Raw genomic sequence first — 23,006 nt, forward strand, 5'->3', positions numbered from 1 at the left:
TCCTGTAACTTGGGACAATTACCCCCCTTGCAGATTTCTTTGCTTCTTACCATTTACGAGTGAAGGGACAAACTTATAAAATTGTGTAGCGCCTTTTCGGTTATTTTACCGGTTATGGACCTTATACTATGACTTCTAGTGTCCTGTACAGGGTGGGCAAATTTCGATGTTTTAGCACTACAGCTTTTAAACCAGAGGAGATAGGTAAAATCTGATACCCCATTCTCGTTCTCTTTTTCTGAGAAACTCACAATAGTAGTAGTGATTTTTGGCCACTCTCTTTTATTTTCGAGTTATGAGCAAAAATTGGAAAAATGGCGATATCGAAATAAATTTATATCTCCGCTGATACTGATGAAAGAGCTCTGAAATTGAAACATTATACAGGCACTTTTTTACGTAGAATCCAGTGGCGTGCTCGCCTTTTTAGCAGGATTTTTAATTACGAAGCTATGACCCAAAGTTAGGTTTTTTTAAATGGGAACACTAGTTTTCTGTGCAATTTTTTGCTGCTTAATTTTTACTGTTTTCAAAAATATATAATATCATATGGTTTGTATCAATATAAATAATAGAAAATGGTCAAAAACCTTTTACCTCAATATTTCTATGGTCTCAACTTTTGAGGGGGAAATAAAAATAGAGTTTCCTATAACAAAAGCAGTCTCCTTCCGGAAATGTCATTCTTTCTATCTTCACAAAATTTAAATCAAGATATATTTCATAAATTTTCATTATAATTAAAGGACTTATAGAAGGACACAGTGGTAATCATACGATGCTATAATTTTCTGTGCTCATCAAAAGTTGAAACCATAGAAATATTGAGAAAAAAGGTTTCTGACCATTTTCTATCATTTATATTGACACAAACCATATGATGTTATATATTTTTGAAATCAGTAAAAATTAAGCTTTCAAAAAATTGCACAGAAAACTAGTGTTCCCATTCAAAAAAAACATAACTTTGGGTCATAGCTTCGTAATTAAAAATCCTGCTAAAAAGGCGAGCACGCCACTGGATTCTACGTAAAAAAATGCCTGTATAATGTTTCAATTTCAGAGCCCTATCATCAGTATTAGCGGAGATATAAATTTATTTCAATATCACCATTTTTCCAATTTTTGTTTATAACTCGAAAACAAAAGAAAGTGGCCAAAAATGAACGAGAATGGGGTATCAGATTTTGTGTATCTCCTCTGGTTTAAAAACTGTAGTGCTAAAACATCGAAATTTGCTCACCCTGTACATGTGTTTCACTTAGTGCATGAGTAATTTTTTTCTGCATACGTAGGATATTGGGATATTAGATATGTCATGAAACAAGATTGTTTACAAATCAAACGGCAACACGGATCTCATTCATTTATTTTTTTGTTTCTTAGGGTGACTTGGGACAATGCCGAATAGATACAAGAGGCGCATTGGCAGCAAGAAATATGCCTTGGACAATGTTGACTGAATTCCAATACAAGGAAATCATACGTTCCCATTTTTATTTTTATTACTTATTTCTGCATTTCAGTGTTTTTTATTTGCTCTCGTTTCAACCTAAATGTATTCAATTAAAGCTTCCGATTAACTGAATATCATTTCACGAATACTTTTACGTTTCTTGAAAGAGATTATAAAATATTCACAACATGAGTTTTTTAACCACTACGCGAGTTTCGATATCACAATAGCATCTTCAGGTGGGTGAAGGTAAACTGAAATATTTGGTAACGAAACTTTACTGCTAATAATCTGGAGCGGGTACCTAATGACAGTTTCCGGAACATTATGAGCAAGTTAGGGCAGAAACTTTTCAGACTATAGCTGATATAATGGTAATTTCCGGAAACGTTAGAGCAATAGTAGCAATCGGAGGATAGGTCGTAAAAGAATATATAAAATGAAACTTCTATCGACTTACAATTTGTTCGTAATAAAATCTTCATTCCTCGATGTTATCGAAAACAATCATTTACCCTTTGCCCTTACCCTTTTGATTTCAACTTTCAAATCTAAGGTCTGAATTCGTATGGAGGAAGGGAATCTTGACGATATTTTTGAGAATATCTACACTCATACTAAAAAGGTCATTAATTTTATTTTCGAAGTGGTCTACGTATCCGAAAGAAGAATAAATATTGAATGGACGTCATGTTGGAAGACTTGCAAAGCCACAACTTTTTTGTCGATAAACGGAATTTCTGACTAGTATAGTTTGGAAGATAGTGGTGTTGAGCATCGAATTTGTTACATCACCCTGTATAGGTTTATGTCATTAATGTTTACATTTTGAGAGCATGAAGTGAAGGAAAGGCAAACGCTCGGTCATAGAACATCAACCTTCAAAATTCCATAGCCTATTTGACGACGAATTTTGACGAGACCAGATTTTTCTACTTTAAAAAACACAGATCAGTCTTGGGTTTGAATACTGCTGAATTTATGACAACAGATGAACAGTACCACTGATTAACTCATTGGTTGGAAATTTATACCCACCGTCAAATATTGTACTGTGCGAATAAATTCAGTAAATCGAAAAGTTTTTTTGTTGTAAATATATGCTCAAACAGGTCAAATAGGATATTGAATGCCGCTCTGTTTTATGTAAGAAAATGTAATACAGCATCAGTTATAACATCACCGATAATTTTTACAAATTCCTCAATTAAAGATAGTTGCGTAATTTAAAATAAAAACCTGTTCAAACATTTTCCTCACAAAATAATAAAATCAGAAGATATGAATTTTGTTCGTAATTTTCCACTTGGTGGCTATTTTTTGCCTGAGCTCTTTCCATGACATCTTTGGTTCGTTTTTACAAACATTTTGGCATGCCGTCATCAGGGTTTGCTTGCATATTTTGGAGTGTCTGAAATTATTTTGAAAAAACTTTGAAGGCTTCTACGGACAATTTTATTGAGTTAGATGTGAGACCATTGTAAAAACGGTAAAGCTAAACCCAACATGATAGTGTTTCGATCGAGGTTTCGATTGAATAACTGAATATCACTCGATGTCGAAGGTCTAGGATTCTTTATAAGATACCTAAAGATCTCAAAGCGCGTGGGGGTTCTGATTTAGCGAGTATCAAATAATCCGTCACATGATTCTGTATGGGGGTCGCTAGCCCGCTTGATAAGTTTCTAAACAAAGGGGGTCATATGATTCTTAAAACGAAATCTAGACCAAAACTCGATGAAAGATTCTTTTCGGTGCTGCAATTTGTTATTTATCTCCTCACTACCAGTTAGTAAATAAATAATATTATGACTATTTTAAATAAAAATTTAAAGAGAATAATAAACTGGAAAAGTATGGAAATGGGTCAGCGCGTTTTTTCAAACCCACACCCATAGCGATCACCCATCCAGGTATTGAACTCGCTCAAAGATACTTCTTTGGTCGCTAAAAAAAATTGTTTTATCGATATTTGCAAAAAAACACATCAAGTTGAAAACTAATAACCTAATAACATTTCAAGGGTTCTCTCAAATTTCTAGGTTCATTTTACGAATTGTTTCTAGGATATACGTATAATATACATATTTTGGAGGCTCCTCTTTCATCTCTACAAGCCTTCGTATATCATTATCTTATCCTTACCTTCTGGGTTGCGGTTTTCGCAACAGTGTTCTATTTTTTTAATGGAATTAAAAATGACGCTAGCAGTTTTTTGATAGCCCTAACCTAACCTAACCTAACCTAATAACATTTCAAGGGTTCTCTCAAATTTCTAGGTTCATTTTACGAATTGTTTCTAGGCTAGGATATACGTATAATATACATATTTTGGAGGCTTCTCTTTCATCTCTACAAGCCTTCGTATATCATTATCTTATCTTTACCTTCTGGGTTGCGGTTTTCGCAACAGTGTTCTATTTTTTTAATGAAATCAAAAATGACGCTAGCAGAATTTTGATAGCCTTTTTGGCTATCGAGATACAGGGTATATCAAAAGTATATCTGTTTGGAGAGATATACTCTCATGGCTCTTATCTCAGTTTTCTTTCAACTTATCTAGAAGTTGAAACTCTTTCTTCCTTACACCATGTCTTTTCAGTTATAAAGCACACATACCTACATATATTTCTTCAACTGGAACTACTTATTATTTTCTTTATTCATTATGAATGAAGTGGGCCTTCCAAGAAAATATAATTGCATTCAATTATTTTCAAAAACTATCTCAGAAGATTCTCTGAAATGAAACCTATTCCGAAGTTTCTTGCTGATTTTTATAAGGTTGTATAAACAAACGATCAATCATAGTTTACATTATTTATCTTTACCTACCTATGAATGATAATCACCAGAACAGTAGAAATATTTCATTAATAATCAGCAACTCGCAAAAGCGAGTGACGTTTTCAACATTTTGCTTTTTGTTTCAAACAAACTAGCCATATCACTATTATAATTAGACGAAAAAAATTTCAGAAAAATTTTTTATACTCTGAGCTTGTTTCCGAAAAGAATTGAATAAAATTAGATGTTTTTGGAAACCTCCTACATGCCTAATGAATATAAAAAATAATATAACGGGTGTTCCGTTTAAAACAACCTTTGCTTACTAACTGAAAAACAAAATTCTAAGAATTTTCAATTCAATCGTCTATCTCAAAATCCAAAGGAGCTGTCAAAATTCTTGTTGCACCATTTTTCAATTTCGTAAACAAGTAGCATACTAGATATCGGTAAAACCGCAATTCTCTATCTTGAAAGTTGAGGCAGAAATGCCAAAGTGAGTAGTTCATTTTATAAAAAAAAAGCGAAAGAATGGAAATGTGTTTAGTTTTCCTCCAAGATTTATATTCTGCAAAGGAAAATGTTTGCTTTTTAATCAAAAAGTCGATGTGGCCTTGATATCGGATTCCAGGATGGGATTGAGTGTCTGCATTCGATGATTCCTTGAAGAAACTTGATTCGAAACATTTTCTGATTCAAAATTTCAGTGGATCTATTAAAACAGCTCCTCCTATACAGGCTGCAGCATTTAACTTGGGACGGTCAATTATCTGAAAGTATGATATTAAGGTATCAAGGAGGACAGAAAATGAACATATTTTCAAGATTTATTTAGGTTAGGTAAGGTATATTTTTTTCGTGCTGATTCTTATTCTTCATTAAACAAATTTGACTTTTGTTGGAAACTTTTTTCGGATTTTAAAATATTGAACTGAATTTCATTTAGGTATACGGTTGGAAAAAAAAAATAAAAACAATGATATAGTTGAAATCCGATAAAAAATGTTCCAAACAAAAGTTACTACTTTTTTATGAAGAATAAACATGTGCACTAAAAAATATACCTTTTCATTTAAATGTTGACTTTGGAAAACCTGTTTAGGTTGAAACAAAATATGTATGTTCATTTTCTTTCGCCTTGATGCCATGGCAACTTATTTTTAGTGCAGATTCTTATTTTTCAAAAAAAAAAATTATCTAGTAACTTCTGAAAGATTTTTTTATCGGACTTCAATTCTAATCCTGTTTAATTCTTTGCCAACCTTTTATTTCAATATTTGAAATCCGATGAAAAAGTGTCAAACAAAAGTTACTGCTTTATTCATGAAGAATGAAATTCTGCACTAAAAAATATACGTTTCCATTTGAAACAATCAAATTGACCTTGAAAAAACCTTGGAGTCAAGGTTAAGACAAAATATATTCATTTCTTTCTCCCTTTATACCTAACAATTTTTGTTCGAAACATTTTTTTTGCGTAATAAAAAAAATTGATCCGTTCGAGCATTTGTCCTCAAATCTGTAAATATTGAAGAAATAATGACAATAAATAAAAGTTTTGACGCTTTTTTGACCCAGAACCAGAAAATAGAGAGAACACATAAAACATTACTCGTGAACTATTTCAATGCAACGAAAATAAACTATATGCTACGGTATATTCTCCTTTGATATCGACTTCAAATAAGAACCATTCTTTTTCTGCTGGCACATCCATCTTCGGTTCGACTGCAATTATAAATTCTTTGTCACCTGAGCGTCTCTCTGCCAGTTTTGTGTCTGTCGATGTTGCAGGCCGATCGCAATAACGGTGAGTAGTTCCAGAAATAGAACTGCACCGAAGTTGTTTGAACTTGAGCCAGGTCTCGGAGCGTTTGCGATAACTATGTTTGGCAGCTGCCCTCTCGTCATTCTTTTTCGACCTGCATCTGGAGTGGATTTAGTTTTCGAAATGTGGGAGTTTACGCCAAAGACGTTGTGCACCTGTGCATTGAAACACGCCCTAGTATCGTATTCGAGGAGGACGTGTGCGAAAAAGTGACGTTTTGTTGCTCCGCGATACAACGAATGACATAAAAATCTTGCTCAACAGTCTACCTCATATTACATTTGGAGCGTTTACAATGATTCTTGGAATCGTTTAAATAGAAATTTTTTCAATTGTTTATGATTCATTAACGAATTACATTCCATGTTCCCCATTGCATTATGTCATCTGCCTCTTCTGTTGTTGTTCGTTTTTTTGCTTTTTTATTTCTACTTCTTCTTCTTTTTCTTTTTGCGTTCTTCCTAGGAACAGCTTCCTGCGTCAGTGACATAGGTAATAGATGCTGTTTTATCACTACTTAACAATAACATCATAGAGATAACAAAAATATCCATTTCACTGAACACAAATCTTTGATGTATGATAGTTTAGAGTTTAGGTCTCGGTTTAGGGGGTAAGATAATCGGGGATAGTTTTGACAGTCTGGCAGCGATGTTTTTCAAGCGATCACTGACGTCATGGAATTGCTGAAATAAATAGACCATAGATAGAATGATAATAGTAGTTATTTATACAACTGAGTTAAATGAATGTTCAATGTTGAATAAACATTTATAACTCACATGTTGTGTACAAAATTTCATTACATTATGATAATTCCAATGATGACACTTTCGAGAGGGAATAATAAAGGATTATTATTAATCCTCAGTCCAATGAATAGACCATAGCTGACGTATTAGTCGGGTTAGGTCAGTTTTGACAGTCTGGCAACGATGTTTTTCAAGCAATATATTATGACGTCTAGGCATTCAACCATTTCATCCCTATGAAAAAGAATTGATGAAAAACTCCAAAGACGTCAAATTATCCCTAGCAGGAAGCAACAAAACTTACCTCCACCTCTCGTAGAGGATGTATGACTCTGGTCATACATACTGATACAGGGTGATAGGTTAAAGGAGTGATTCTACAGACAAAATCATATAACATCAGAAAAAATGCAAAATGAGGTAAATTTTGGTTCTAATCAATCCTGTGAGCGTGGTGATAGCAACTCATAAAATCATTAATGGGAAGGGTGGTTGAGTGACACTTGATTTGAAAGTTAATCTATTGCCTTTTCATGAACACACTTGATCTTATTTGTTGAGCCCGTTTGCAACAGCCGAAAATTCTCTAGAGAATTTACTCGTGAATTCGTGCACCGTGAATTCCCTGCAGTTACATTCGTACTTAGTAGAATTCACTGGGGAATACAAAATAATTTCTGCCGTTTTCTTGCCAAAATTCTGAAGAGTATGTACCAGGCCCGGATCTAGGGGGGGGCAAGCGGGGCGCTTGCCCCGGGCGCCAGCTCAAGGGGGCGCCAAAATCAACCAGAGGTTAAAATTTTTTTACTTTTGATTTTCTCGGAAAAAATTAATTTTCTAGTTCTAAAATGGAAAGTGTAGAATGGAAACATGATAAACATGATAAATCATCACTATGCCTAAAATCTTTATAATCAATGAGGGATCAATTAACTGCATATTATTCAGTCATCTACTAATGACCGCCACACTTGGGTGAAATAGGTTGAAAGATCTGATATGTTCACACTGCGTCGCAAGCAGTAATTTCTTTGCCTGCCGACTCATCGCCTTCTCATCTGGAACTAAGGGCCAAAATTTCCGATTTTCTATAGACCATAACTTAAAAACTAATCCTTTCAGCATAATTCTGTTTGCATATTCGTAATCTATGCCTTAGTAAAAACACCAATTTTGGTGGAAATCGGTAAGATTGAAATTTTTTCAAATCTTCCATAGATGTACCGAGATTTTCACCATAATATGGGCCCCCCTTTAACTTTGTTACTAAGAGAGGTACGAAAAATGTCTTATACAAAAGTTTCACGAAATTGAGTGTTTTAAAATGTTTTCACAAAATGAAATATATACAGAGTGGGCGATTTTTTGAAGAATATTTTTGGTCTCCGATCAAAACCGAATTTATTCTGTACACTAATTCGAGGGCGTAGAACACGAATATGCAAACAGATATTTAAAAAAAATCATTTTTCAAGTTATGGTCGATGGAAAATCGGAAATTTCGGACCTTCGCGGAAAAATTCATAAAATCTGAACTGTTCGTGATAGATGAATGAAGTGTGGTTTTTTATATTTGCAAAGAACCAATTCATCACCAAAAAAACAGCATATGACTAGTGCCTTTTCTCTAGCTGCTACAGCTCCTCAAAGTTGACCAATATTTCCGAAATTTTGCACTAAAAGTGATTTATTTCTCAAAATACTGATCCTCCAAAAATCTAATTGCATATTCGTGATCTTCGACCTTGAATTAATATGTAAAATGATCCGGGTCGACATATTTAGCTAAAAAAATAAATTTTTGTTCGGAATAATTTCGTTCATGAAGCGCGGGTAATAACGATAGACGAGGGCGGGTTGCAAACGACATTCTTGTAAATACAAACTTTTTTATTTTTCGAACGATGGCAACCCGAGTCATTTTTTTTTTACTAATTCGAGGTCGTAGATTACGAATACGCGGGCCTGGTATGTACTTCCGAAAAAAAAAAGAGTAGGATAGTTTACAATGGCAAGTGTTGCAATGAAACATGCAAATATTCGAAATGTTGTCCATTATTTTGTAGACAAAAATAGAACCTATTCTCAAATTTGGCCCTAAGGTCCTCACGCGTTTGAAAACTGAAACTTGAATTTCTTGGCATGCTGTGCGTATTCTTACTTCTAAATTCTTCGACATCTCGGGCCTGTGTTTTATTGACAACCGAATTTGAATGTCCCCAGTGGAAAAAATCTGGAGGTGCCAAGTCTGGGAAGCGTGGTGGACATTCATTCGGCCCTCTACCAATCCATTTCTCTTGGAAATGATGAATTCAGAAGACATTTTCTTAACGATATGTATAAATTTGTTCGCTCAGCGAAAAATGTGGTGGTACAAGCTAAGCATCATATTAAGAAGGGTCTACACCGTTTAACTGGTCAGTTCAAAGGGGAAAATGAATGTATTACGTCAGAAACCACTAGTTTATATGGGGTTTTCATTATAATTCAATTCAATCAGTTCGTCACCTCGGAAAGTCAGAATAGTTATTTTCCTATCAAATACGGAAAGTGATACTTGCCCGCACGAAACTGCCGTTGCCCGAACGATGCGAAGCAGAGTTCGGGTAAGCAGTTGAGTGCGGGCAAGACCCTTTCCGCAAGAGTTAGGAACAATATTTTTTCTACAAGCGCTTGAAATATATAAATGTATTCATTTCACGAAACATATCATATCTCATTCGATTAATATATATAATGACAGATGTAATTCTGCATGTCGTTACTATGGGTTTCTCATCGTTGACGTTCTGTGCATAGAAACATGATAGAATTTAATATACTCTATAATTTTTGCGTGCGGGAAAAACCCCTGCTAATCCATTCCCGCACGCAAATGCGTGCGGGAAAGAAATAGCAGGCGTTTTTCCCGCACGTTTTGGAAAAGTGACTCTTTGCAACTTGAAATGCGTGCGGGAAAAAGGTTGAACGCGCACGCTTGTAGAAAAAAGAAATAGCAGGCGTTTTTCCCGCACCCTTTGGGAAAGTGACTCTTTGCAACTTGGAATGCGTGCGGAAAAAAGGTTGAACGCGCACGCTTGTAGAAAAAATTTTTTGTCAAACAGAAAAAAAAAATTTTTCATTAAAGAAAAATTATTCTTTCATGTTATTCACTTTCCGAGGTGCAATTATCTCTTCTATGAATTTCCACATGAATAAATAAGCTTAATATTTCGGTAAATTTCCAGAACGATGATCCTGCCCTTATGGCATACCCACCCTCCATGAAACAAGAAATCATCGATATCCAAGATGATAGTGACGATACTTCTGGACCAACCGCAATGAGTTCAATTCAGAAGGTTCCTTCCATAAGTGATTTGTCTGATCCTGAGGCATCTTTAGGTAAGTCTTTCAGTTTTTTCATCATCTTAACTATATATAATGGACAATCGGCCAGTTACCTACAAAGATAAGACGTATATTTTCCCTATCGTGGAATGTGTCATGGTTTCACTTAGCTGATGCTCGAAGACTCTGAGGAAATAATAAGAAATTTTCTCAAACCAATAAGAATCCTTGAGAATTTTATGATGCTCTTCATGATACGTCTTTACCGTTTAAAGCAAAAACCTATAAATATGTTACAGAATATTTTGTGCTTTCAAATCCTATACGGGGTGAATAAAACGTCTGGATCATGCCTTTGAGAAGTAATAGTACTAGTTAAAATAAGACGTTTTCCCAGGTAAAATTTTTTCCATCTCTAATAACGGAAATATGGGCAGTAGAATTTACTTTGTTTCATTTATTTCATTTAATTCTGAATTAGTTGGGATATTAAGCGTTTGACTTTTAGAAGATATTGTACCCAGAGGAAACATTTCATAAGTTTATTTATTTATTTATTTAAGACAAATAGGAATACAAACAGGTGGCAACACCCAATACAGTTGCAAAGAAAGGTTTCGAATAAAATGTGTTCATTACTTTGAGCCAAATATTGGTGTCTCGATAAACTTGAAGTCATTTACCTCGAAAACGGTACGTCCTACCGTCCCTTAAGATGCATATCTTTCTTGTGGAAACAATGGTTCTAAATAGCCCCTATACTCATTGTCCTATAAATTTGGGAGGCGACTGAAGACAAGATATTCCCAGAAACTACGTCACTGGGGCTTTGTAGGAACATGAAAATAGCTGAAATCCCCTGAATACAATATACTCCAAAATTTAAACGCTTAGCATACGAATTCGTTTAGAACTTATAAAAATAAATGAAAAAAAATCAAGTTCTACATGTGCCTGTATGTCCGAAGGGATTCGAGAAAAATTCACTTAAAGAAGCTCCTTATTTCAATTAGAACTATTCCCTGTAGAAACGACCTCTGAAAATGAGCTCTATTTAGTTGGCTATCCTATGAAAAAAATGATTATGATGTAAATGCATATCTAGATATCTAGATAGGTTTCCGATTGATAACTTATTTATATCACCAATAATATTCGTGTGGTGGACTCTTCCCTAATGATATACAACTCGAATAATAATTCATCGCAAATTGGTACATCCTCATTAATTCACGCTGCTTATGCGACCGTTGCAGAACAGAGAGTTTTCACTTCTTTGTTAGGTACAAAAGATACCATGAATCGAAAAGCACATACATAGGGTAATAATATATCAATTTCATTCGGCATTTGGTATGCTATATCTTACTACATTCCTAAACAATAATTTGTTATCAATTATTATTGATTACTATTTAGTTCTCTCTAAAGAAATATCCGGAAAGTCTACTAGCTCAAAATATTTCTCAAGTTTATTGAGAGAATAAAGCCCTTTTTTGTTGGGAGTTATTTTTTATTACACAATTATTGGAGTGGTTTCTCCTGTCAGTGAATGTTGAAGTATTAAATTGATGTGCAGGATAGCAGGATCCTTAAAAATTAATAATTGAACTTCGATTTCAAATAAATTATTGTACCTACTAGGATGTTATTGTGATAGCCAACAATAGAATTTAGGGTCGTTACTAGGGGTAGGGAGCTCTGTCTAGATCCGGCATTGTGGTTTTTGATCTCCTAAAGGGGTGGCTGCTTCCTGCCCCTTTTGAGTTAATATCCACTTTTAGAGAAAAAGAAGAAATTATCACTATTATCAGTTATAGGTATAAAAAAGGAAAAAATTACGTGGAAAGAATCTAGAAGATAACTCAGGAGAAGTTGAAAACATGTACCTATAAATGACTGAAAATATGTAAATTCAAATTTTATCATACATCCACTATTTACAATTTCTCTAGATTTCTTGGTTAAATAACATCCACAATTTGCATAATTCGAAAATTACCATGTGAATTGTGAAATTTTTTCCTAATCATGAGCAGGTCCTATTGAATGAATTTCGATCTGATATGATCACTGATCATCTCATTCACCAAAAGCGCATCCACCATTTAAAATTATGGATTTTGAATTGAATTGAAGATTGTTTGAACCCTTCTTCCATGTTCCTTCGTGGTAAAGTCAGAAGACTCTGAAATTTCTTCTTTTGTATATGAAAATACTGGTAACGTTATGGTTATGTTTTTGTAATAATCTAAATATTTTCCGAATCTTTCAAAGCTGAAACTTTGTACAAATGAAGTGAGGGGCCTAGGTGCGAGAAAAATAACAAGAAAATAAGTGCGTAAATCAAAAACTGCATGAGCGGCTAGCGGCTAAAATTCTTTTTGTTCCATCTTTCAAAAGAAATGTTCGATTGTCAATAATGCATCATACTTGTAGGTTAAGTTGCCTAGCTTGAACGTGTGAGAGGTTTCTGCGAGACCGACTATCCTCCACACATTTACCTGTATAATGTGTTGCATAGCTATCGCAGACATCGGCGTCTTTATTTCTCGGTAGCTCTCGCATCACACTTCCTATAAGTTATTCAGAAGAGATTAATTCATTTATATAAAATGTAAAGCCTGCAACCTCCGATAATGGGGTAGAGTAGGGTAGGAGTACCACTGACTTCAACTTGTTATATCTCCGATTATTTTCAGAAAATAATTCCTTAACATTTTTGTCTGTTGGAAAACCTAGCAAGAGGGTGGTCTCCATTTATATGGAAACATTTTAGGACTGAAGTGACTTTTAAAAACTATTTATTCCGTGTCTGAAATGCTTCCATAAAAATTCAACTATCCAACAGATAAAAAAGTTAAGGGCATGCCATTTGAAAAAAATTGAGTTATTGGCATTTTTTAAATGTTTTTTTTTTTTCGAAAAATCGCAGTGCCTTTCGCACCGACTATAGAGTGATCCGAAAAACTGGAGGAGTCTTGAAAACTCTTCGGGAATTCAATAAAAAATAATCATACATTCATCCCAAACGGTTTTCTACATATAATCTCTAGTTAAAACCATCAAACCATAGTTCAAATTTCATAAAATTTTAAATTTGTCGAATAAAGTGGCCTACGACAGAAAGGCACACAGCTAACTGATAACAATTGGGGTATTTTGAATCAAAATTTCATGTAGATTCAGAATATGATATAAAAATTGGACATTCCCTTGTTTCATTACACTCGGCCCTAAATTTCTACCGATCGATCACTGTTGACTCATCCTGTATATGATGTGGCTGCATCGGGAATTTTTTTTCGAAGAGGACATTTCCTCTTTCAAAACCCGAACTGGAATTCGTGCGAAAAATCTGCTAAATCACATTTCACCAAAATCTATAACATTTTTTGTTGTTGTATAGCGCACATGCTATATTTCCTATTTCCACCGAAAGCAATAGGTTTCTTTCAGGCAGAATTTTTTCCTGAATTTACAACCTCTAAAATAGATTTCAAACAAGACTGTTTTATTTATGTTGTTAGAGATTATCTGTTCTTAAAACCACCCTAACTTCTCGCAAGATACAAATTTGCAGAGGAAAACCTCATTGTCTGAATATTTGAACTATTTATCAAAAAGTTCCAGCGAAGAAAACCAGATGCGGCCCCATGGTTTCGGTCTCAATTGACCTCGTCAGAGCAACACATCTTGTTCCCCGATGGAAAAACGTTTGGAATAGATGGACTCTTTCATTCATTGCCTCCCTGTTAAGGAATAATCCTTCTCACCATTGTTTCTATTGAAATTTTCTGACAAGGAATCATCTCCTGCATTTTAGCAGCACCCTTTATAGGCAAATTATTATGAATCTACAGGATAATCAATTTATTCGCATTCAATCTTCACGTCCCACCTCATTCGAGAATGTAGAAAATGTTTCTCCTTTTTTCGTTACAACAATGTTGCATACGACTACTTTTAATCTTTGATGGATAATGATCGTGGCAAAATGAAGCGAAACATGTCTCTCTCATCTTTTATCCGTCCAATTATCGACACGCAAAAATGTTAATGCATGCGTGAAATATGCGCCACTGTCTCCGCTCTTTCCCGCAAAAATGATAGCGATATTTCATAAAACTGCTTACGACTCGCTGTCTCTGTCTGATTGCCAATTAGTTATTGATAAATAACCGCGACGAAGGTTTATAGTTGGGCTGGATTATTTTAATGAAAACAACCAGGTGCGAGCGTTATAAATAATATATAAACAAGCATTTATTTATCTATTGCGGCCGATCCAGATCATTCGATTTCGTTCACAGGATTAACGAGATCTTATTATTTTACTAGTGAGTATCTTGTGTAGGTATATGATATGAGCAACTGGGAGTCGCTTAATATGCTCAGATTTTCGTTCATGTTCACTTCTCATTGCACAGGGTATCTCATGTTCGATGGGGATCTGAGAAACTGGAGCTGAAGAGCTGGAGCAACTTGTGCTTGTTGGAAAAAACTGAGTTTTGAGGTTTTTGTCATGGCTGACTATGACATTGATAACTAAACAACCGATATGTTCAATTAATTTTTAATTAACGTAGGAGGAACATTTATGTACAGGGTCAGTCTCTGACTCGAACAATTATTTTTAAAAGTAGATTCTTGAATTTTTTGAGGTCAAAAGAAAAACTTTTTTCCGATTCGGCCATGATGAAAAGCCATTTTAAGTTTTCACGTTGAGCTATGCCACCCCTGGAAAAACAAAATTACTTTAAGAATAACAAGCTACATCTACACATCTGGGGATCTTTTAAAAAGAGTTGCATTCGGTCAAAGTATCCAATTTTTCAATTACACAATTATTTTTGATTTCGAACATCACATTACTCGAAAACGGCGCATTCTACGAGAAAATATGATGAATGTGAATGATTACTGTTAAAATATTTTCACGAGGGAAAGACTAACCCTCTATATTTTATTAGAATCTATATCTAGAAGGTTAGAAATTTTCATGCAAAAACTTAATATCTCGAAATTATTTACATTGGAATGAAGCCCTACTTGAGTAAATTTAATTCAACTGTGTCCGTAAAAAATTAAGTAGATCCTTTGGTCTGGTTTTTCCCATCGGCATGTTCCTCATTTGAAATAAACTGCTCCACATGAGTTAGGGATATTGACTTAAATTGCAAAAAAATATACATAGTTGAAATAAGATTTTTGTGATGAAAATTTATATTAATATGATTTCAAGTAGCGAATTAATTTTATCCTGTAGGTCTGTATCGTATACAGGGTGGTTAAGAACAATCGAGTGAAATAACGAAATTTTATTCCCAGAGAATTCAAGCATTTTAAGACTATCAATACAATGTATGGCCTCCACGGGCATCAATAACAGCTTGACATCTTCTTCGCATACTACACACGAGGTTGAACATTTCTTGAGGAATTTGGTTCCATAAACGGGGCAGAAGCTCTCTCAGATCATTTGAGGAATCTGGGGTAGGTTGATGATCATCTAATCTACTTTAGAGCATATCCCATGCAGGTTCTATGCAATTCAAATCTGGTGAGTGCGGAGGTATTGGTAAATGTGGAATACCAAGCACTCGCGCTCATTTTCATCTAAGACTGCACGGTGCGGTCTAGCGTTATCGTCTAGAAATTGAAAAGTTTCACCAATAGCAGCGTGAGAATTTGGCACAACATTGTCAATGACATGCTCCCTATAGTGTAAGGCGGTCATATTCCCAGGACAAATGTGTAGATCTGTGCGCCCATCGAAACATATCCAGGCCCATACCATAACACTACCCCCTCGGAATGGATGGACTTCTTGGACATAGGGACGATTACGGGGTATGCGTGGGATTGTCCATACCCTTATTCTTCGAGAATGTGAAAATGGACATCTAGAACCTAGATTCACCACTCCCAAACGTCGTCTGATGGTTTCGATGGAAACTTGGACCCCATCTGCATTTTGAAGAGTATTCCGTAGCATTCTACACGTAGATATAGGGTTTCTTTTCGCCGAAATGCTGATGAAACGATCCTGAGTAGGTCGTCCACCAAGCCTTGGTCTTTCCAACACGGAACCTGTCTCCCTGAACCTATTCCGAAGTGGAGATATCACACTTTGGCTGACTTGGAGCCTTTCCGCTACAACAATCTGAGTTAGGCCACCCTGTAGCATTCAGATAGCCCTATTAGCCTCAGCGTTTGTTAATTTACGTCTTGGCATTTTCAGAAAAAGCATTTCAAATGGAAGCCGTTGATAAACTGACTTCATTTCAAAATAAGAACATTGATGAAGCATATGCAAAGAACCAAACTTCAAAAAAAAAGGCGACCAGATTGGCGAAATGTCTCATACTGATTTTTATTGGATCGATTCAAGTTGTTATTGAGTTTTAAATGATTTTACAGCGATTTTCTCGAAGATTACATACTTTTAAAAACGACTGAATACGATATCCCTAACTCTTGTGGAGCAGATTATTTTCGGCGTAATTTGCACAAATTAGGCACAAACAACTAACTTAATCGTTCATAGTATGCTTATAGTTAAACTTGGTCCTACTTATTCGAAAGACATTGAATAAATCCATAAACGAGTCCTCATTTTTGATGATCGTAACTCTTCAACGAAATTTTCCAGACAACTCCATGGAATTTTTTCGTATTTATTATTTTAGGGTTCTGAACCTATATCCAAATTTATTTCCTTTAATCCTGGGACACACTGTATATTCTGAATCGAATAAATATGGGACTGGAATATGTAAAAAAATAGGATTTATCTTTGGAAAATTTGAAGGTGCGATTATTCCACTGAAGTGGGGAAATGAAAAAATTCTTCCACTACGCCACTGAATTCTTCAAAAATTAGTGCATTATATTTATGGTCTCGTCACATAATGCCTCAAGTACTAAAGTAATACCTCTATGCGACTGCGCAAAGAAGTGATATAAAACTTTGACACTGTTACAATTACAGAACACATCAGTAGTGGAGGAGTTCTGTGACGAAACAGTAAATATAATGCACGAAACACGAAAAAACTCTCGAATAATGTCAGAATTTACCTTGAATATTCAATATAAATTGTCTTCCATATCACTTGGATTTGAAAGCCGCTGAACTGTAAAATGATTAAAGCAACCGAAAGGCGCAAATATAATTTGAAAAAAATACGTTTTCGTTGTAAGAGTGTAGTCGAATATTTACAAGGTTGGCAAACGTTTCTGAACTCGTCCATTCAATCCCAACGAATGTCAGTTTTCACTTTTAGTTCGATAATTTTTCTCTTCGGTTCGGCCAAGTTTCAACTGGCGAAGAATCAGAAAATTCCGAGCGATAAAGGAGCGCAAAGAATTCCATTACGAGCCGACCAGTGCGAAAGCCCTCTCCGTTGACCGTGTCAAGTTAGATGGTGCAGATTCAATTTGTCACAGCGCATAATGACATTAGTCGAATAATTCCCGATCCGCCATACCACCAGTCGTTCGTCTGCATTATAGCTAATAAGATCCTATTCTGCGTCCATGTATGAAAAATTGCGCAATTATTCTCGTTATCCGAACGAACCAAAGTGAACAGTATCAATAAAAAAAGAGCGCCCCCCGTCCTTCCGTCCGCGGTAGAACTCGTTTGAGCAATGACCTATGCGGAGCAGGTGCAATTCACGTAACCCAATGACGGATCGTCGTCGTCGTTTTGTAGCTCAGAGGAGCCTCGATGCTGTTCTAGATGCTCAGGTGATACACTTGCTTTCTACAGAACGGGAAAATCTGGTCGGGACTATTTCAGCCGATCGAATTTTCAACAAATACCGATGTCAACCGCGATTCATTAGGTACATATCAGAAATAATGGAATATTATAGACTGAATGGAGTGATTCAAGTCATTTGGTTATCGTCCATACTCATACTTATCGGTGTTTACCAATTTGGTGAGCACCGAGAGGGAGAAGTAAAGTAAAGTTCAACTAATTTAAAGGGTTAGGAAAATGCGATCTGTGAACAAACCGCTGCGAAAAATGCCAAACGAAAGACAAATAACCTATAATAATAATAATCTATTAATACGGATGGAATAGCCCTTTCCATTAAAACAGTGACCGGTATGTTGACTCATGGTCAACATAAGAAAGAGAGATCCGAGAGAGTAATGAACCTACTAAGGGTGAAAGTCAATTATCATTAGGTACTTGAATCCTTTGAGGAAGTTTTCGAATACGACTATCTTGTGAAGGTTTTCACTATTTATGTGAGAAATATCGTTCCAAAGATATTAAAGGACAAAAGTTATCAGACTTTAGGAACTATATATTTACAACTATTCACATAGCGACGATTCGAGAATATTTCTTCTCTTCTTCAGGCTGAAATTACAACATTGGTATGAACAGTATATAAAAATAAATATTCGGACAATACAATAAATAATTACAAGAAACCAGCAGAGTGACAAATAAATGAAAAACGCAAAATTACGAATGAAATCACTGAAATTACATAGACAAATAACAATGATAACAAATATTCGAACGAAAAGTCCACCAATTCACCTTATGGATAATTCATTAAAAATCATTTGAGAAAATCAAATTCGTAAAAAAGTTCGATAAAAGATTCATCTCGGGCTCTATAAAATCTCTTGACTCATAGGTAGACAAGGGTTAATTCATGAATGCGAGAACAATGAAAATCCCACATACACGGTCGGAATGTGTGCGTCCACAAAAACTATTTATTTCATTTCTTTAATCAAATTTGGAAAATGAAGGACATCTCTTTGGCTTTGATAATGCGAGGATTCTAACTAAAGAGAACAATTGGTTTAAACGTGGGTTCAAGGAGATGTTGTTCATAAAGAAACACCCCAATTCTGTGAACTCAAGGTCTGATATCGGTTCACTTAACATTGCCTATGCGAATTTGATTAAAGAAGTTCATATTCCAGAAAATAATAGGAACTCTCTTTTAACAGCCGATTCAGGAATTTTTTTCATAAATACTAGCACAAATGACATTTATAGATTTGGAATTGCTTATTCGAATCATGTTTCGACAAAGAATCTTCAAAATTTTCACTTTTATTTTGATTAAAAAATATACGGGGTATTCACACAAGAGTTTCGAATTTCAATTTGAGTGTTCATCAACAATATTTTCAAAGTTACTAGACCAGTAAATAATGACTCATAAACCACAAGTGATTAATGCATGTTTAATACATATTCAGTTAATAATAACTTATTAATCACAAGTGATCAATGGATATCATAATGCTTGGAAACGCATAAATTATGGCGACTTTATGGATCAATCGTGGATAAAATGTTTTTGAATACATTGAATAAAATTGAATTACTTCCTACAAGCAGAAGGTGAACGATTTCAACATTCAATAATTCAATTATTCAATGTATTTCCCAAAAAGCTTTTTGAACCGCATCGGACGCCTAACACAATTTTTTCAGTACACAATTTATAAACACTCAAAATCTTTCGAGATGATATACCATTTGACCCTTTGAGATGAAAGTTTTTTCACAAAAAAAAAAGTTTGATATAGTGAAAATCAACTTAAGCGAATACTATATTTGATAGAAACCGAGCTAGTCGTAATACATCATTTGCTTCAATTGAGATACAAATTATAAAATACTTTCTCGTGAAAAGATTAAGATCAAGGGAACCCTTTGCTGTACCTTTCAGTCGTTTGAACGTAACTCAAAATTCGCTAATTTGTAGATTTTTCACGACGTTAAACTCGGAGTCTAGCAATGCTGATCCCTTTAATACGTCTATTCCTCAATTTAAGAAAATGCTGAAACAAAAGCTATATCGCAGGATGCTGTTTCATGAGCGCTTCTCATATGATATAATTAAAGAAAAATGTTCAGTTTGCACAATGTTATTTTGAAACTATTGTGATTTCAAATTTTTATCTGATTGTATGATTTTCTTTCCATGTAATTTGTGATTACTGTTTTTTGAGTTGGAACACCTGTTTGTATTCCTATCTTCCATAAATGAATAAATAAATGAATAAGTGTAGCTATTCCGAAATAAATATGAAGTTTCTCAATTATTCATATTCAAAATTGAAAATTACAAAATAGCATAAGAACTAATCCATCGCAGCTCATGAATCCTCTTGTTAGGGAATGAATAAAACCCTCTAAACAAATAAATCTTTCTACAGGTCCTGATTAGCACATATAGGTAGGTACTCACGTTTTCTTGCATGAACAAATTTTTTATATTTGAATAATGTTCATATTGGTCATACAGGAACGGATGAAATATGAAATACTGCTTCTGGTATTTGTATATGATCGCTTTTACAGCAAGCGGAGCAACAATCATGATACAGTTTCTGAGAAATTTTTTTCATTTTAGGAACAGTATTCTAGAGTTCGATGTAACGTGTGTAACCTTCTCAATATACAAACATATATTTACTTGTAGTCCAGTGCGGAATATCGACTTTATAAAAAATGATACAGCCGGGAATATGTAAGATAAATCATCTGTAATCTCTCTAGACTCTGCTCCTTTTCTATTGGGTGGAATTGCTAAAAATCCCTTTACTGCTACTTTTGTTTCCTCCTTCGCCTTCCACATTGAAATCCTTCACAGCTATTAACAATATACATAGACGCAGAGCAACACCAATAGAAAACCTGAAAGGATGAGGATTTAATAGATGATAGCGGGTTCGTATATAAATTAGCCAGAGGCTTAGTTTTTATACGCAGTTCAACAACCTGGCTCCATACGCTATCCCTTAGGCAAACTACGTTAACCGTATCTTTTCTACTGACTTTTCGATTCGCCTTTTTGCATTGTGTGCTATCATTACAGGTTTAACTGATCTATGAGCGGAATATTTGTGAAGCCCATGACATCGAATTATATGTAATTTAGGTAAATGGTTTAGAATTAGTCTATTAAGAGAAAAAGTTGAATTATTGATTAAGCCACGGGAGTACTTTTTTACGTATGAGCTCGGGGGCATTTCAATTTGACTAGAACACATGAATTATCTACACATTGTGATGGAAATTCATGAGAGAACGAGATGTAGTGCATCCTGAAATTTTTGATTGTATTATTGGATGCAACATATGTTGAGCGTTGCTCGAAATGAAGCACTTCGATTTCAATGACACACTTTTTTAACTCACCTAGCACCTTTTGAAATCGCTTCGCATTTCTACTGAAGATGACTTCTTTATCTTGAATATTTCATGCTCGATATGGTACTGCTTTCCTTACTTATTTTTATTTAACGTTTTGTTTGACAAAAATTATGATCAAATAATACCTGTTGTTATTTCAGTCTCAAAATACCTGAATTATTTCTTTGAGTTGAATAATATTCCATCATTTTCGAATTAGTTGATGTTTGTTGAATATTTTTTCAACGACAAGAATAAAAATCAATGATACTTCTGTTACACATGATTTGATAGACCCTTTGAGAGTAGGTAGTCATGAAAATTGTGATATCCAGTCAATAAAATTATCCATCACGTAATTTTCTCATTTTCTCATATCAAAAGGCGCTCAATTTAAATACCTATTAATCGACCTCCATGCATACTTACAAAAAAAACAGTGTTTGATTTCCTGAATTCAGAGACTCGCACTGTACAGCATATATAACGTGATTAAAAACGAGAGTGGTATAACTATCCGTAATTTTATGATTAAGCAGGCTAAACAAGCTGAACAATTGTTGGCGATTCAGGTTGGGAAAGTCTTTTTTACAAAAATAGGAAAAACTCCATAATTGTGTCAGTAGTAACATTGAAATTGAAAACCAGCGGATTTTTAGATGAGAAATTAAAATATTTAACTCGTTTAAATGAGGGGCAAATTTCCTGTATGCATTTTATCCATTTTTCGAAAATAAAAAAAAATGGTGCCACTACCTTCAAATATTGTATAATAATTCTATAATTTTACACAGAAAAAACGCACCCTTTAGACAATCATTGTGTTGTATGTCAATATGCAGTGGACAAACCGAGAGCACGTTGCACCTATACAGGGTGAGTCTTTGACTCGTACAAATATTTTAACAGTAGATTTTTGAGGTGAAAATAAACACTTTTTTCTTCACCATTTTTTCCGAATCGGCTAGATTCAAAAGATAGAGACTCATGAAAAACCATAAAAAAATATTATTTTTACTTCTATCTCACAAACGGATTCATCGAATGATATGAATTTCGGAATATAGTTTTTCATTTATTTAATGAATCTTTTTTGAACACGAGAAATCACCCACGTCTTTCAGTTGTCTCATTATGACCATTACGTACCATAAAAATATCAAAAATTCAAAGAACCCAACTCTTGAAACTAAGTTGGACGTTATCTAATGAATAGTTGAATGTTTTGTAAAATAAAAGTATCCTTCATATTTTCTCGAATAATGCCCTGTTTTCTAGAAATATAATGTTCAAAAATCAAAAAGTATCTGTGAAATTTGAAAAATTGGGTACTTTGGCGGAATACAACTCTCTTCAAAAAATCCACAGATATGAAGTGTCACAGATTAAGCTAATTATTCTGAAGGTAATTTTGTTCAGCTCATTATGAAAACTTAAAATGGCTATATCTTTTCAAAAGAAAACGGAAAAAATGGTATAGGAAAAAGGTCTTTCTTTTGACCTCAAGAATCTAATGTTAAAATATTTGAACGAGTGAAAGACTCACCCTGTATAGTGAACTAACAAACATTTGATTCTCGTCGCCAGTTGCTGGCATAGATGGAGCCAATTTTTTTACACAATCATGACCAAAATGTCCGGATTGACCAAGGTTGTAGAAAA

At 34.5% G+C, this 23,006-nt stretch overlaps 1 protein-coding gene across 1 annotated transcript in view; it reads left to right on the forward strand.

Annotated features, from left to right (window-relative positions):
- LOC123306577 (ETS-like protein pointed) overlaps positions 1 to 23,006 on the forward strand; it is a 292,945-nt gene that overhangs the window by 37,164 nt on the left and 232,775 nt on the right. Inside the window, exon 3 of the mRNA XM_044888632.1 lies at positions 10,051 to 10,207. Within this exon, the coding sequence (XP_044744567.1) occupies positions 10,051 to 10,207 (157 nt within the window). The remainder of the gene's footprint in view (positions 1 to 10,050; positions 10,208 to 23,006) is intronic.

The sequence above is a fragment of the Coccinella septempunctata genome, chromosome 2 (genome assembly GCF_907165205.1).
Source record: "Coccinella septempunctata chromosome 2, icCocSept1.1, whole genome shotgun sequence".
Taxonomy (NCBI): Eukaryota; Metazoa; Arthropoda; class Insecta; order Coleoptera; family Coccinellidae; genus Coccinella; species Coccinella septempunctata.